The 17,166-nt window shown below is 36.4% G+C and overlaps 1 protein-coding gene across 1 annotated transcript in view; it reads left to right on the top strand.

Moving 5' to 3' along the window:
* Positions 1 to 17,166, top strand: part of ZNF704 (zinc finger protein 704) — a 198,308-nt gene that overhangs the window by 45,775 nt on the left and 135,367 nt on the right. The window contains exon 2 of the mRNA XM_058528936.1: positions 58 to 299. Coding sequence (XP_058384919.1) covers positions 58 to 299 — 242 coding nt within the window. The remainder of the gene's footprint in view (positions 1 to 57; positions 300 to 17,166) is intronic.

Raw genomic sequence — 17,166 nt, 5'->3', positions numbered from 1 at the left:
TAGTTGTGCAAAGCTGATGTTTTGTGTGAGTAAGAATTTTTGTGTTTCATTTCACAGGTGGGGAGCATCAAGCGGGAAATGACCTTCACGTTTCAACCAGAGGACTTAAAACGTGACTCTAATAAAAAAGTGTCTCATCAACACTTGTTCCCCTTGGCCATGGAGGAAGACGTGAAAACAACAGACACCAAAAAAGCCAGCCGAGCCCTTGACCATGAGAAAGAAAACACTCGCTCCGTCTGTCTCCTTGAGCAAAAACGAAAAGTTGTTTCTTCCAATATTGATGTTCCTCCAGCAAGGTAAGGGGATGTTAGACCTTGCATGTGTCTGCCTAGGGAGTCACTGGAGAGCGTGTACAGTCTCCACCATCTCTCTCTAAAGTATATAGACTTAGGAAGGGTTTTCTGCCAAGAACTTTTTTCTGTTGCTTGTGTGAAATAGAGCACGTGGTCCTGCTCTTCAGAACTGACTTTGAGGCTGCGATAGTTGGAACTGCTGTAGCTCTAGAAAAGAACGTTTTATTAGATTTTGGCAAATGAATAATAAAGAGCAAAAGAATAAATGTAAAAAAAAAAAAGAAAAGACGCATGAAATGTAGGACTGGGCTTAGCCACTTAAAAGCAGGGGTGTTTGGGTCTTTTCGTCAGGGCTTGGAGAGCTATGGCTGCGGGCCAAATTCAGCCTCTGTCCTTGTTTTCGTGTGGCCTGCGAGATAAGAGTGGTTTCACATTTTTAAAAGGTTAAAAAAAATGAAGACTACGTGACATAGATCATAGGTGGCCTGCGAAGCCCAAAATATTTACCTGTGACTCATCGCAGAAAATGTTTGGTGATCCCTGGTTTAAATCCTTTTAGGACAGATCTACCTTAGAGCAGGGCCAAGAGGGTTTATCTGAAATAGCAGAAGGCTTTGATCACATTATAATTTTCCTTAAACCACATCCGGTAGCATTGAACCAGAGGATGACATTATGATGGAATGGCAATAGCACAGTATAGAGTATACATACTGACCTCTTAACTTATTTTCTTGCTTATCACTTATCTTACTTGGAAAGTAAGTTCCACGTTGGGCAAGATTTTAGTCCATCTTGTTCATGTTGTATCCCTGGCACGAGAACAAGGCTTAATTACGTCCTAGGGGTTCAATAAATATTTGTTGGATGGAGGAAAGAAAGGAAATACTTATAGCATAAAAGCTTGCTTATTTTTAATAAGGGTACCATATTTTGTTACCAAAAACCATTTATAATGCAACTATGTAAGCAGTTGTTTGAGAAGTCTTGGCATTTGTTGAGTGGTTTCTGAGAGCTAACTAGGAAAATAGTATCTTTGGAAAAGGAATAAATGTTCCTTTTCTACCTATTCATTTTTTATACTTAAAATTTCCTTTCTTTCTATATTAAATCACAAGTATTTTCTCTAGAAAATTACATATTTTTCTATTCTGCTACCAAGTTTGTCAGACTTTCTAAAATTATAGGCCTCTTTGTTTTCCTTAACCTTTAATTAAAAATTTTCATATCTTCATTACTTCTGTGTGACGACTTAGAATTGTTTGCTTTTCTAATTTTTCCCTATATAGTACATGTTAAGTTCTTTAGGATTAATTCCTTTAACTGGGGGTTCGTTATGAAATGTTTTTTCATGCCCTGAACCTCGTAGGCACCTCACTTCATATTTGTTATTTGGTTGACTCATAGGAAAAATGACGTGTTAATTTAAAATGTGAAGAGCTGTGGTTTTATTTTCTTTCTAAGTTTGTAGGGCAAAAATTAGACTTCCCAATGTCAGATAGTTTAATGCCAACTTGCAATTCTACAGCTTACTCTACATAAAAATTTTATTAGATGGTTTTATATGTTAAAAGACCTGGAGTTAATAATTTTAAATTGCCATAGATTGTTTTAGGTATATCTTTATTCTTTAATTTCACCCCATTTGCAATAGTTTCTGGGGAAATAATGAAAAGAGGAGGAAGAAAAATGCTTCTGCCTTTTCTGACTCTGATATGTGGAATATTTTTTCCACCTTCTCAAATTCACTGAGTGTACTTAAAAGTTATGAGTCAAGCCAGTGTTATTGTGGAATCTTAAACAGGATAGGGAAATGAATTAGGTTTTAAGTCCATTAATGTACAGCAAAAATTCCCCAATGACAAGGTATAATTTAGACATATTAATCTATTATGCGAAATACTAGTTAAAGCTTCATTGTTTGAGATCTCCACTAATACACTTGTTTTCATTGCTATAGTAAGAATTTAATCATCACAAATATGCCAACAGTTGGTGAAATAAATTGCTGTTTTTTTAAATGATGATGAAGGAATCAGAAATTGTGGAGTTTAATTATCTAACTCTCAATACATTTTTTGTCGAGCTTTTATTATTTTTATTTTTTATTGCAGTAACATTGGTTTGTAACTTTGTATAAATTTCAGGTGTACATCATTATATCTCTATTTCTGCATAGATTACATCATGTTCACCACCCAAATACTAATTACAACCCATCACCACACAGACGTGCCTAATCATCCCTTTTGCCCTCCTCCCTCCCTGCTTCCCCTCTGGTAACCACCAATCCAATCTCTGTCTCTATGTGTTTGTCGTTGTTTTTATCTTCTACTTATGAGTGAGATCATATGGTATTTGACCTTCTCCCTCTGACTTATTTCACTTAACATAATACTCTCAGTGTCCATCCATGCTGTCACAAATGGCTGGATTTCATCGTTTCTTATGGCTGAGTAGTATTCCATTGTGTATATATACCACATCTTCTTTATCCATTCGTCCCTTGATGGGCACTTAGGTTGCTTCCAAGTCTTGGCTATTGTGAATAACGCTGCAATGAACACAGGGGTGCATGTGTCTTTACGCATTGGTGTTTTCAAGTTCTTGGATAAATACTCAGCAGTGAAATAGCTGGATCATATGGTAGTTCTATCCTTAATTTTTTGAGGAATCTCCATACTGTTTTCCATAGTGGCTGCACCAGTTTGCATTCCCATCAGCAGTGTATGAGAATTCCCTTCTCCCCACATCCTCTCCAATACTTTCTGTTCCATTCCTGTTTACTGTTACCAAGTTATTTTGTAAATGTCAGCTTTCCACTATCATCTAAGTAGATCAATATTTTGTTTTAAAGAAACTTTTTTACCTGACATGGCAGGAAGATACAGGATTTTTCTTTTTGTTTATTAAGGAGAAATATATCTGTTGGCAGTACATAAGTAATGAAGTTTGAGTAAATCTACCATATAGTGAAATTTATTGGTATAAGTAAGTCTATATATCTTATATAATGTATAATATGTATTTTATATTTATATGTATATAAATATATATATAATCTATATAGCTATATCTGTTTTTGTAATAATTGCAACTTATTCTCCTAAGTCCAGACGTTATATATTGGCCAGTTCTTAGAAAGGTGGGATAACCATTTTAGACCAAAGGGTGTTCGCTTGTGTATAGCTCCTCAACAGTTTAAAATCAGTTCTCTGTAATCTTCCTCACTTTATCTTTTGCTTATTTCCACTATAGCCAAGAAGATTTTTGTTGACCTTTTTCTTTCTATGGTTTGTAGTATGAAACTTGAAGTTTATTTTCTATGGTTTGTCTAATGAAAACAATAGGTATATTTTATGTTTTTTCGTATCCCTAGAAAGGTCTGGGGACCCCCGCCCTTTAATCTCTATACCTCTCTGCAAGTGAGCATCACTGACTTCATCTCCTGCCTCCATTCAATAGGCATTTATTGAGTACCTGCTCTGAACCCAGGACTCAGTAAAGAAATGAATGAGATGAGGTGCCAGCAGTACAGGAGCTTACAGTGGAATCAGAGAGACAGACACCTAAGCAGCTAATTTCAAATAATAGTTCCTAATTTGCTCCCTTCTTGTTAGAGCTGGATGAATTTGTATATAAAGGAGAATCTCTTAATATTAGGAAAATTATTAATTTGACATCACTATTTAAAGGCCTAATTTTCTTTTATTAGTATCTTTTTCAAGATGGGGATGAATGGAACGGAGGAGGAACTCTGTATCTGAAAGCTATATTACAAAATCCCTGTTCACCTATTTTGCTAGTTTCAGGAAAATAAAAATTTAAGTAAGTTATTAATCCAGCTGCGTTGGGCAGGGTCATCCGAGAAGTAAAAGCCAAGACAGGATTAAACATGCAAACGTTTTACTAGGACAAACACCTGTGGGAGAAAGGGGGTGGGGGAGGGGCAGGGAAGGAGGGAGATGCCAGTCAGACTGCTGTGCACTGTGCACGTCTGAGCCCAGTGAGGGAGAGACTGAGGGCAGGTTGGATGGAAGTGTCTTAGGCTGCCTCACAAGGCCATCAGGAGTCCTGCATCATATTAATGCACGAGAGTCCACTTTCCCCTGGAATATTGCTTGATTGATTTCAGGAAGAAACAGTGTTTTCTTTTTTCTGGGGGGGTGGGGAGGTGAGTATATTATAAACTTGAGATACTCAAAATATTCCTCAAATTATTCCAAGTTCTTAAGTGGAGAAAGGTCAACAGAAAGAGAGAGCAAGAGAGCGTAAGAGAACATGTGAATGAGCAGTGTTTCTCTTTGGAACTAAACATCTGTCATTAATAGAAAAAAGTTCTTCCCAACTTTACGAATTATTGGGGAGCAATAATTTGAGTCAGGGGGAACCAGGACTAGGAGTATCAATGCTAAAATGACTCTGCATGTTTCAGGACTTGTTCATTTAGTAATGTCTGGTTATAAAAGATAATGGCCCCCTCGAATTGAGAATGAGTTACTAATTATAAATATGTTATCTTAGGTATTTTTTAATCTCTAGGGAAAAATACTAGCTTTATTGCTCTCTATGGAGAGTTTAAGAAAATGAGCTTTAACCGTATAAGGACAGGAATATAAAGAGACAGGGTGTGAACTCTGGAAGAGTGGAGCCAGAATGGAATCCAGTACTGTAGTTTGTCTCAAGAAATGAATAAGAGGCCGAAGTAAGTGAGACAAAGACCAGTCAGAGATTTCCTGTGGGCAGAGCTCAGTGGTGCATTAGCCAAGACAGTAATTTCAGCCTCATGCGAAAAAGATGATGAACATGGGCCCAGATAATGAATGAATCATGCTCAGCTCAGTGGTGGAAATTGAGAGAGAAAGAAAGATTTGAAATCCAGAGTAGGAAATTTACAGATTGGCCAGGGATGTGAGGCGCAGAAGTTGCTGGAAGGAATTGTTCAGTTCTTGGAATGTGCGCCAAGCTGGCTGAGTAACATGAGACTTCTCATGACTTGGCCTGATTGAATATAATTGGTAACACCAAATTCTCTCACAGCCCAAGAAATGTCCATTTGAGTGTTTGAACTGACCCAATGAGAACTAGGCAGGGTGGTAAAACCTGTAAGTATGAGAAGAGATAACACAAAGGGCTCAGGAGAGTCACCTTTGGAGGGGAAATTTTCCACTGTTTTAACTCTGCTGGGTTGTAGGGAGGAGCTGGGACTATCACTGGGTTGGTTCCTTTATACGGTTCATGAAGATTGCTTTAGTGTTTCTATACATTTCAAAGACTGATGTCCTGTTCTTTGGCGTTTATGAATTTAAACCTGCTGCTTTTAAAGTCTGATTGTGTAGTTAATAATGTAGACGTTTACTGAAAGAGAAATAAAGGGAAACAAGTGCTAGAAACTCTCCATGATAGCATCATGTAGAACTAAGAAATTTTAAGAGGGTTGTGAATTGTGGGATACTATAAATAATGATAATAAAAATGAAAGGTTTCTGGTCTGTGTGTGCCAGATGGGTCATATTATGGGTTATATTGTGTCTCCCAAAAGATATGTTGAAGTTTGAATCCCCCGAGACCTGTAAATGTGACTTTAATTGGAAGTAGAGTCTTTGCAGATGTAATCAAGTTAAGATGAGGTCATTAGGGTGGGCTCCATCCCAATATGACTGGTGTCCTTATAGGAAGAGGAGAGGAGACAAAGACACACAGGGAGAATGCCATGTGACAGTGGAGGAGAGGTTGGAGTGATGTGTCTACAAGCCAAGAACACCCAGGATGGCCAGCAATACCAGAAGCTAAGTAAGCGAAAGGGATGTGACAGATTCTCCCCCAGAGCCTTCAGAAAGAGCACTGTGGTCTGAAGGTGTCCTTTCAAAATTCATTTGTTGAAACGTAACCCCTAAGATGATAGTATTAGGAGGGGGGCCTTAGGAGGTGATTACAGTCATGAGGGTGGAGCCCTCATGAATGGAATTAGTGCCCTTATTATAAAGGAGGCCCCAGTGAGCTCCCTTGCCCACTTCCACCATGTGAGGATACAAAAAGTCTGCAACCTAGAAGAGAGCCCTCAGCAGACCAGCTGGCACCCTGATCTCAGACTTCCAGCCTCCAGAACAATGAGAAATAAATTTCTGTTGTTTATAAGCTACCTGGTCTATGGTGTTTTATTATAGAAGCCCAAATGGACTAAGACAGAGAATGTGGCCTTGCCAAAGCCTTGATTTCAGACTTTTAGCTTCCAGAATTGTGAAAGAATAACTTTCTGTTGTTTTAAGTCATCCAGTTTGTGGTGATTTGTTACGGTCCCTCTGGGAAATTAGTGTAGGTCACTAGTACTAACACGTACATCTATGTCTTGCCCTATAAATTTACTTTGAATAGAATAATTACTCATATTCATTAATTAAGATTTATACTTAATAACATTATTAGTTGCCTATGCCTCTCAGGGAGAGACACTATCAGTGCATTTTCTATTATTTCTTATTATAGAGAAAACCTTTATTCAATATCTTTTTGTAATAGCATTTTCATTAAAGCGGTAACTTACATCATCAGGTAAATTATGTAGAACTTTGTTTTTCCTGTAGTTATTCAATTTGCGGATATTTGTTTAGTTTGTCTCTAAATCAAGTTTATTGAGATATAATTTACGTATAGTAAAATGCACCCATTTAACGAGACACTTTGAGTTTTAACAAATATCGGTACCCATGTAATTAACAGCATAATAAAGATACAGAAAATTTTTGGTCTGGCCCCGTGGCTTAGCGATCAAGTGCACACGCTCCGCTACTGGCGGCCCCGGTTTGGATTACAGGCGTGCACCTACGCACTGCTTCTCCGGCCATACTGAGGCCATGTCCCACATACAGCAACTAGAGGGATGTGCAGCTATGACGCACCACTATCTACCGGGACTTTGGGGAGAAAAAGGGAAAAAAAGGAGGAGGATTGGCAATAGATGTTAGCTCAGAGCCGGTCTTCCTCAGCAAAAAAAAAAAGAGGAGGATTAGCATGGATGTTAGCTCAGGCTGATCTTCCTCACAAAAAAAAAAAAAAAGAAAATTTTCATCACCCAAAAATGTTTCATTGTGCCCCTTCCCAATCAACCCCTCCTCCCACTCTCAGCCCTAGGCAGCCAGTGTTTTATTTTCTGTCACTATAGATTAGTTTTGTTTTTGTTAGAATTCATATAAATGGAATCATGCATGGTGTATTTTTGGGTATCTGCCTTTATTCACTCAGCATAATGTTTTTTGAGATTTACTATATTTTTCTTTTGTAATGGTCAGTAGTTTGTTACTTTTTACGGCCAGGGAGTATTCCATTGTGTGAATATATCATATCTGATCATCCCTTCACCTCTGATGAATATTTGGGTTGTGTCCATTTTGGGGTTATTAGTAATAAATCTGCTAGGAATATTTGTGTATGCCTGTGGTTGGAATGTTTTCATTTTTCTTGGGTAAATACCCAGGAGTGGAATTGATGGGCCGTATGGCCATTGTATACTTAACTTTTTAAGAAACTGCCAAACTTTTTTAAAGTGGTTGTACCATTTTACGTTCCCACCAGTAATATATGAGAGTTGCAGTGGCTTTACGTATTCACCAACACTTAATATTGTCGATGTATTTAATTTTAAGCATTCTGTGCAGTGGTATTGGATTGTAGCTTTACTTTGCATTTTTCTTATGACTAGTGATTTCATGTGTTCATTAAACATTCATATATCTTCTTTCATGAAGTGTCTTTTCAGATCTTTGCCCATTTAAACAAAATGACTTGTTTTCTAATTATTGAGTTGTAAGAATTCTTTATGTATTCTGAACATACCTTTGACAAATATGTCTATTATGTATATTTTCTCCTAGTCTGTAGCTTGCTCTTTTTCAGTTTCTTAGTGGTATCTTTGGAAGAGTAGAAGTTTTTAATTTTGATAAAGTCCAATTTTTAATTTTTGTCTTTAATGATTTATGCTTTCTTTGTGTCCTAAGATTTTTTTCTCTCCCCCTTTAAGATATTATAGTTTTATCTTTTGTATATAGTTCTATGATCCATTTAAAGTTAATTTTTGTGTATGGTGTGAGGTAAGGATTGAGGTTCCTTTTTTTTTCCGCATATGGATGTCCAGTTGCTACAGTTGTTGGAAAGACTATCCTTTCCCCATGGTATTACCTTGACATCTTTTTAAAAAATCAGCTGGCCACACATGTGTGTATCTAGTGCTGGACTCTGTTCTGTTGTTTATCAGTACATCTATCCTGATGCCAATACTGTACTCTCTTGATTGCTGTAGTTATGGTAAGTCTCGAAATTAGGTAATGTGAGTCCTCCAACTTTGTTCCTCTTTTTCAACCATATTTTTGACTATTCCAGATTCATTGGATTTCCATATAAATTTTAGAATATTTTGCCTATTTCTGCCCCCCCCCGAAAAAAGCCTTTTGTGATTTTGATTGGTATTACATTGAATCTGTAGGTCAGTTTGGGGTGAATTGACATCTTAAGAATATTGAGTCTTCCAATTCATAAACATGTCTCTCCATTTACTCAAGTCTTTTATTCCTCTCCTTAGGATTTTGTAGTTTTCAGTGCTTAGGTCTTGCACTTATTTTGTTAAATTCATTTCTAAGTATTTTATGTTTTTAGATACTGTTCTAAATGATATTATTTTAAATTTCAACTTCCAGATGTTCATTATTGGGACACAGAAATACAACTGACTCTTGTATTTTGACCATGTGTACTGAAACTTTGCTGAACTCAGGCATTAGGGTTTTTTTTAGCTGTTTTTGGTAGCTTCCTTAGGAGCCTCTACGTAAATGATCGTGTCACCTACAAATAAAGCCAACTCATTACTTTTCCTTTCCTATCTGTATGACTTTCATTAATTTTTTGTCTTTTTGCACTGCCTTGGACCTCCAATACAATACTGAATATAAGTGGCAAAAGTGGACATCCTTATCTTATTCCTAGAGGGAAAAGCATTTGGTCTTTCACCAATAAGAATGATGGTAGTTGCAGAATTTTTTTGCTGCTGTTGTGGTTTTCTGTTTTTTATAAGTACTCTTCTATTCTGTCTGATACTATACGTGTCAATTAGGTCAAATTGCTAATAGTGTTATTCAAAAATTCTGTATAGTTGCTGATTTTTTATCTACTTGTGTCTGCTGGTTCTGTAGGTTTACTGATTTTTTGTCTGCTACTTTACTGATTTTGTCTACCTCTTCTCTTCAGTTTTGTCAGATTTTGCTTTATGAATTTTAGAATTTGTATGTATTCTTGATGAATAGACCTCTTTATTGTTATGAAATGTTCCTTTTTCTCTTTGATAATATGTTTCATTCTGAAATCTACTTTGGTATTAATATAGCCACATTAGCTGTCTTAATCTTGGTATTTGCATGGTACATCATTTTCCATCCTTTGATTTTTAAGGGGATGTCTTTATATTTAAAGTAGGTGTATTTATAGACAGAATAATTGGAGTTTTTTTGGTTGTTGTCAGTCTGAGTTGATTTTTGTATTTTGTAATTCTCTGCCTTATAATGGGAATGTTTAGGCTGTTTACATTTAATATAGTTATTGATATAGTTTGGTTTAAATCCATCATCTTGTTATTTGTTTACTTTTTCCTATCTGTTCTTTGCTCTTTTTTGCCCCTTTCTTGCCTTCTTTTGGATTGAGTTTTGTTTTTTTTTTTCCATTTTATCTGCTCATATTAGTTGAATCATTTTATTTAATTTTTTGTAGTTGCTCCAAGGTTTACCATATGGTACTTTAAGTTATCACAGTTAAAGTTGATACAAATAATATTATACCACTTCACCTCTGGTGCAAGAACCTTACAACGGTATTCTTCCATTCCCCCTCCTGTCTTTTGTACTATTTTTGTCCTGAATTTTACCTCTCTAAATGCTACAATCTCCAAATTCCATTTATTAATTTTTCTTTAGTTATTCCTTTTTAAAATAGTTTTATCATGATATAATTTACGTACAATAAAATCACCTATTTAAAGTGATTTTAATTCCTTATACTAAATTTATTTCTACTAAATAAATTTATTTATTTCTACCGAATTTTAGCATATTATAGAGCTGTGCAACCGTCACCACAATTAACTAAATTAATTAAATTAATTAATTTAGAACATTTTCATCCCCCCCCCAAAAAAAATCCTTGCCCATTTGCAGTCACTCTCCATTCTTTCCCTAACCTCTGAACCCTAGGCAACCACTAACCAACTTGCTGTCTCTGTAGATTTGACTATTCTAGATATTTCGTATAAATGGAATCATGCAGTGTGTGGTCTTTCGTGTCTGCCTTCTTTCACTTAGCATGTTTTCAAGGTTCATCAATTGTCTTAGCTGTTTAGGCTGCTGTTACAAAGTACCGTAGACTGGGTGGCTTATAAACAGCAGATGTTTATTTCTCACAGTTCTGGAGGCTGGAAGCCTGATGTCGTGGTCAGGTCTGGTGAGGGCCCTCTTCCGAGTTGCCGACTCCTGCCTTCTTGTCGTATCCTCACGTGGCGGAGCCAAGAGCAGCAGAAGCAAGCTCTCTCATGTCTCTTATAAGGGCACTGACCCCATTCATGAGGACTCCACTTATATGACCTCAGCTAATCTTAATTATCTCCCAAAGGCTCCACTTCCTAATAGCATCACATTGAGGGGTGAAGTTTCAATATATGAATTTTAGGGGGACACAAACATTCAGTTCATAACATCCATGCTTCAGCGTTATCAGTACTTCATTCATTTTTATTGCCAAAAAATATTCCATTCCATGGATATACCACATTTTATTTATCCACTCAACAGTTGGTGGATATTTGGGTTTGTTTCCATTTTTTGGCTATTATGAATAATGATGTGTGAAAATTCATGTTCAAGGTTTTGTGTGGACATATGTTTTCAGTTTTCTTAGATATATACCTAGAAGTAGAAAAGCTGGATCGTATGGTAACTCTATATTTAACTAGTTGAGAAACTGCTGAACTATTTTTTGAAACAGTTCCACCATTTTACATTCCCTCCAGCAGTGTAGAAAGGTTCTAATTTCTCCATATCCTCACCAACACTTGTTGTTATGTCTTTTTTATTATAGCCATCTTAGTGGGTGTGAGATGATATCTCTTTGTAGTTTTGTTTTGCATTAATGGCTAATGATATTGAGCTTATTTTCTTGTTAGCCATTTGTGTATCATCTTTGGAAAAATGTCTGTTCAGATCCACTTTACTGCCCATTTTTTTACTTCATCTTTTTATTATTGAGTTGTAAGTTTTCTTTATATATTCTGAAAACAAGTACCTTATCAGATACATGATTGGCAAATATTTTCTCCCATTTGTAGATTGTCTTTTACTTTCTCAATTGTGTCCTTTGATGCACAAATGTTTTTAATTTTGATAAGATTCAGTATATCTGTTTTTTTCTTTGATTGCTTATGCTTTTGGTGATATATCTGAAAATTCATTGTCTAAGTCCAAGGTCATGAAGATTTAAACCTGTGTTTTCTTTTAAATGTTTTATAATTTTAATTCTTATGTTCAGGTCTATAATCAGTTTGGAGTAAATTTTTGTGTCTAAGAAAGGAGTCCAAATTCATTCTTTTGCCTATGAGCATCTAGTTGTTTAGGGACCATTTGTTGAAAAGACTATTCATTCCTCATTGAGTTGTCTTGCAACTTTGTTGAAAATCAATTATCATGTTTGTAAAAGTTTATTTCTGGACCCTCAGTTCTGTTTCATTGTTCTATATGTCTGTCTTTATGCCAGCACTATAGTGTATTGTTGCAGAGTGTAACTTTGTAGTAAGGTTTGAAATCAGGAAATGTGATCCTCTACATTGTTCTTTTTCAAGATTGTTTCTGGGTTACTTGCATTTCCATATAAATTTTAGAATCAGCTTATAATTTTCTACATAAAAATCAGCTGGGATTTTGATGGGAATTGTGTTGGATCTATAGATCAGTTTGGAGTATTGCCATCTTAATATTGTCATCTGATTCATAAGCACAGGATTTCTTTTCATTTATTTAGGTCTTTAATTTTTTTCAACAGTGGTTAATAGTCTTCAGAGTACAAGTTTTGCACTTCTTTTAAAAAACTTATTCTTAAGTATTTTATTCTTTTTCTTGCTGTTGGAAATGAAATCATTGTCTTCATTTTATTTTCAAATTGTTCATTGTTAGTGACTAGAAATAAAACTAATTTTTGTATACTGATCTTATATCCTGCAATCTTGCTGAATTCATTTATTAGTTCTAGTAGTTTTTGTGAATTCCTTAGGATTTTCTACATATAAGATCATGTCATCTGTAAATATAGTTTTACTTCTTCCTTTTCAATCTGGATGCCTTGCATTCCTTTTTCTTGTCTGATTGCCCTGACTAGAACCTCCAGTACAACATTGAATATAAGTGAACATCTTATCTTGTTCCTGATCTTAGAGAGAAACATTCAGTCTTTGTCATTAAGTATGGTAGCTGTGGGCTTTGGGTAGATGCCCTTGAGAAAGTTCCCATCTGTTCCCAGTTTGTTGAGTGTTTTTCTAATGAAAGGGTATTGAATTTTGTCAAATGCTTTTTCTGTGTCTGTTGAGATGATCACATGGTTTTTGTCTGTTATTCTATTCTATATGGTGTATTACATTAATTGATTTTCAGATATTAAACCAATCTTTCATTCTTAGGATAAATATCATCATGGAGTGTAATCCTTTTTATATATTGCCTGATTTGGTTTGGTAGTATTTTGTTGAGGATTTTGCATCTATATTCATAGGCAATACTGATCTGTATTTTCTTTTCTTGTGATGTCTTTATCTGGTTTTGGTATCAGGGTAATACTGGCCTTAGAGAATGAGTGGGGAAGTGTTCTCTTCTGTTTTTGAAGAGTTTGTGAATAGTATTAATTCTTCTTTAAAGTTTTGGTAGTATAGTCAATTATCCTTTAAAAATTTTTAAACAAAAAATTTATATTTATCTACATATTAATATCATTAAGTCTCTCTCTCTGCCCACTGCCTACTCTCTCAGCATTACCAATGGCTTTCTCCAGCTGGTAGAGAAGAAGAACAGAGGAAGTACCAGATTTTTTTTTTACCTTCCAGCACTTGCCCCGAGGCGAGAGGTTCACTGTGAGCCCAGAAGCAAGAGGTTATCTTCCCCTCTATCTTCACCAAAAGAATTTCCAGTAAGGACTGGAATTACCTGATTATCCCGTCTTTTTTCGGTGCTGTACCTGGACCAGTCACTATGGCCAGGGGATAGAACTCCGTGACCAGCGGGGTCATGTGCCTATGCCTGTTCTCATGAAGAAAGGGAGGACACCTTTGGAACAGTCAAAAACGATAGCTGCCAGCCCACAGCTTCAGAAAGAAGTTTTAGTAGTTGCTTATAGGATCCGCACGGTTTTGGACCACCATAAGCAATTGTGGATCCACTTTGGATACGAGCAAGAAAAATAGGATGAGTGGTAATCTCTTTTCCTCCTCACTGGGTGTTTAGAAAAAAGGGTCTCACTGTGGGTGTTTAGAAAAAAGTTTCTTGCTTAATGTTGTTAGAACATTCGTTAATACTGAATTCTCATTGTGGACTCACTGAAAGTTGTCATGTCGTTCTGACTCTATTAATTGACTTATAACCAACAACAAGCTAATTATATACTTTGCCAATAGTTTGTGGATGACATCTGTTAACAAGAACTACGTACACACATATACTTTTAGTGAGAACAAATAATGCCATGTTATTCCAATAGTTCCAATAAGACCAAGAAGATGATATGACTAAGAGTAACCTGGTAAAATGTCTACTAGTGTTAAGTCACCAGAAGATTATTTCATTCTTTAATTTACTCAACGTCTTTATTAACTAAGTGGATTTTATGCTCCAGATACTGGAATACAGGGTGGAATAAATTAGACATATTTCTGGCCCTCAGAGAATTGAGGAGAGAGCGATTCTAGACAAATAACAGACAAATAAATACATACTTATAAATTCTAATAATTGTAATAGATGGAATGTACAAGATATCATGAGGGCCATAAATGGGAAGACTTATTGAGGCATAAGAAAAGGCCTCTTTTAGGAAAAGTACGTTTTCTCTGACACCTGAAGAATGAGGCAGAGTTAGCCAGATTGAGTTGGGAGGAAGGTACTCCGGGTGGGGGAAAGCAGGCGTGACAGCCCCAAGATGAGAAAGAGAGCCATGTGCCGGTGTGGCTGAAGCACAGAGAGTGAGGGAGGGTGGCAAGAGATGAGATTGGAGAGGTAGGCAGGAGCCAAATCATGTTGAGCTGTATTGATGGTGTTAAAGATTTTTAAATTATATATTGAGGTCAATGAGAAGAATTTTATGGAGAAGGATGATATGATTCCTTTTGTGCTTAGGAATGATCACTGTAGCTGTTATGTGTGGATTGGGTCGGAGGAGGACAAAAGTGGATGCAGCGAGACCACTTGGGAAGCTACTGCATTAGTGCAGAAAAGATAGTGTGGTAGTTAGGACTAAAGTGGTGACGGCTGAGATGAAGAGAATTGGACAGATTTGAGAGGTGTTTGTGAAGTAGAAGTGAGGCTTCTTGGTTCTGAGCAACAGAAAGTGACTGGCTGATTTAACAAAGGATGGGGTTTTTTGAAAGACTCACAGCTGGGAAGGTTGGAGAACCAGAAGTGGACAGGAGGGTGGACAGCTGGAAACGTAGTTGTGTTCATTCATTCTGCAGAACCAGGGCGTGCAACTGGGCTTCTTGAGAGACGTGTGTGCTTGGAAATTCTCCAGACACGGGAAGCAAATTCAGCCACGGGGCATCCAAAAAATTGACAGATATCTATCGTAGTAAGGTATCATAATTCCCATTTTACAAATGAGTAGAAAGACTCAGAAATGTTAAGTGATCACCCAGGAGCACACATTAAACAAATGATAGACCTAAGGCTAGGTTAGGTTTCTGACCCCAAGTAAATTTTATTACCACCATTAGTGTTTCTTGGAGAACATTCGTTTATTGTCATGTACAACTGTGATGCCTCAAAATACACTGATGATTCTAATATCACTTGCTATCCAACCTCTAAAAAAAAAAGTCTCAACAGTTAGGCAAACATTAGTAGATAACCTAGATCATTAAAAGATGACATTTGTTATTCTCTTTCTGCCAGACATTGCTTTTTTGAAAGTACTGATGCTTAAATTGGTTGGATTTTTACCCAAACAGCAATTACAATTTAATTATGCAAAGTGGTAACTGTCTTCTAATTATAACTCTAAAGCTAAAGAAATCTATTAGCAAACCAGAAGTAACAAGGAACAAAGAAAAATTTGGCCAAAAATATTCCTAGACCTAACAGCAGTTTATTAGAATACTCCAGATTGTTAGTTTGCTATTGGAAAAAAATGAACCATACGGTACTGTTTGTTTTGCAGAGTTCTAAAATATAGTGATGTCATATTTATCACTTGCTGGATAAAATGAAATCATCTTCTCCTTATAGGATGCCATTCTGGGAATCGTATAGTTTAAAAAGAACTTCAGAAACTTGTTAACCTTTGAGTTCAAAGTTAGGAGATGACCTGAGGTACAGGCAATATCCTTTGTGTACGATGGAAAATTCTGAACTAATTTCATACTGTTTTCAGTGGTGTTGTCTACATCTTCTCTTTTGTCTTTTATGTACTATATATCATTTATAGAAGAGTCTCCTATGTCAAATTTGGAATTAAGTGAGAGATAAGGCAAGATTGGTACCATTATTTCTGAATCTCCAGAAGCATAGCAGTTCCTTGAACAAATGTTTAATGTTTAAACGCATTAAAAACTTTTCAGGTCACAAGCTCTGCAGCCAATATGAAACCACTGAGAAAGGGGAAAAGGTAAAAAAAAAAAGGTCGCTTTAGGCTTATCTTATTGAACATTTTCTTTTTTAAAAATATTTTGGGGCTGGCCCAGCTGCATAGTGGTTAAGTTCGTGCGCTCCACTTCGGCGGCCTGGAGTTCGCAGGTCGGATCCCGGGCGTGGACCTATGCACCGCTCATCAAGCCATGCTGTGGTGGCGTCCCACGTATGAAGTAGAAGAAGACTGGCACAGATGTTAGCTCAGGGCCAATCTTCCTCACCAAATAATAAAATATATATATATATATTTTGGGAGGGGAATATAAATGTACCTATCCATGGTGGAGAAATACTAATACTATGTAATTTGTGGACTTTTGTGAAGAACTGAAGCAATTTCCGTAAAGTAACTATAAAGACCATCTTTTCCAGGAAACCTTTATCCACTTCTATCCTTCCCATCACTTTAGTAATTTAGGTCAGCAAGTAACTGTTGTTCCTGTTTTTTTTGCTACAGTCTTGTCTGTTTGTTACACAGCAGCCAAAATGGTCTTTCTAAAGCACAAGTGTAATCGTGGGGATGGAGGGCTGGAGACAGGAAAATGCTAGGAACCAATATAATTGACAGTAGGACTTAATGGAACACATTGTGCCAGCAGTACACCAAGTCACATCTTGTCGGGGATTTAGTTGACAAATAAGTCAAGATTAAGTAGAGACAAAATTATTCTGTACAATGTCTCCGATCACCTGTGAGACCAGAATGCACCAGGAAAGACTTGAGATCTGAAACCAATTGAAAAGAGACAATTCTTCCCCCGCTTCTTACTCTGGAGCAAAATTTTGTTGAATGGAATGGTAGGATTTCTGTCTGTTGTTGTTTAAAGTAGCACTCTCTTCCTGCCAAGTACCTATAGTTGAATTTCTGTAATTTAAATGCACATATGGTGCGACTCCACTCTCCTAATAGTCTACAAAACGTGAAGGAAGTTAATAAGGTAAGACAGAGAGAGAACCTT

This window comes from Diceros bicornis, chromosome 33 (genome assembly GCF_020826845.1).
Source record: "Diceros bicornis minor isolate mBicDic1 chromosome 33, mDicBic1.mat.cur, whole genome shotgun sequence".
Taxonomy (NCBI): domain Eukaryota; kingdom Metazoa; phylum Chordata; class Mammalia; order Perissodactyla; family Rhinocerotidae; genus Diceros; species Diceros bicornis.
This window is presented reverse-complemented; position numbering and strand designations above follow the sequence as displayed.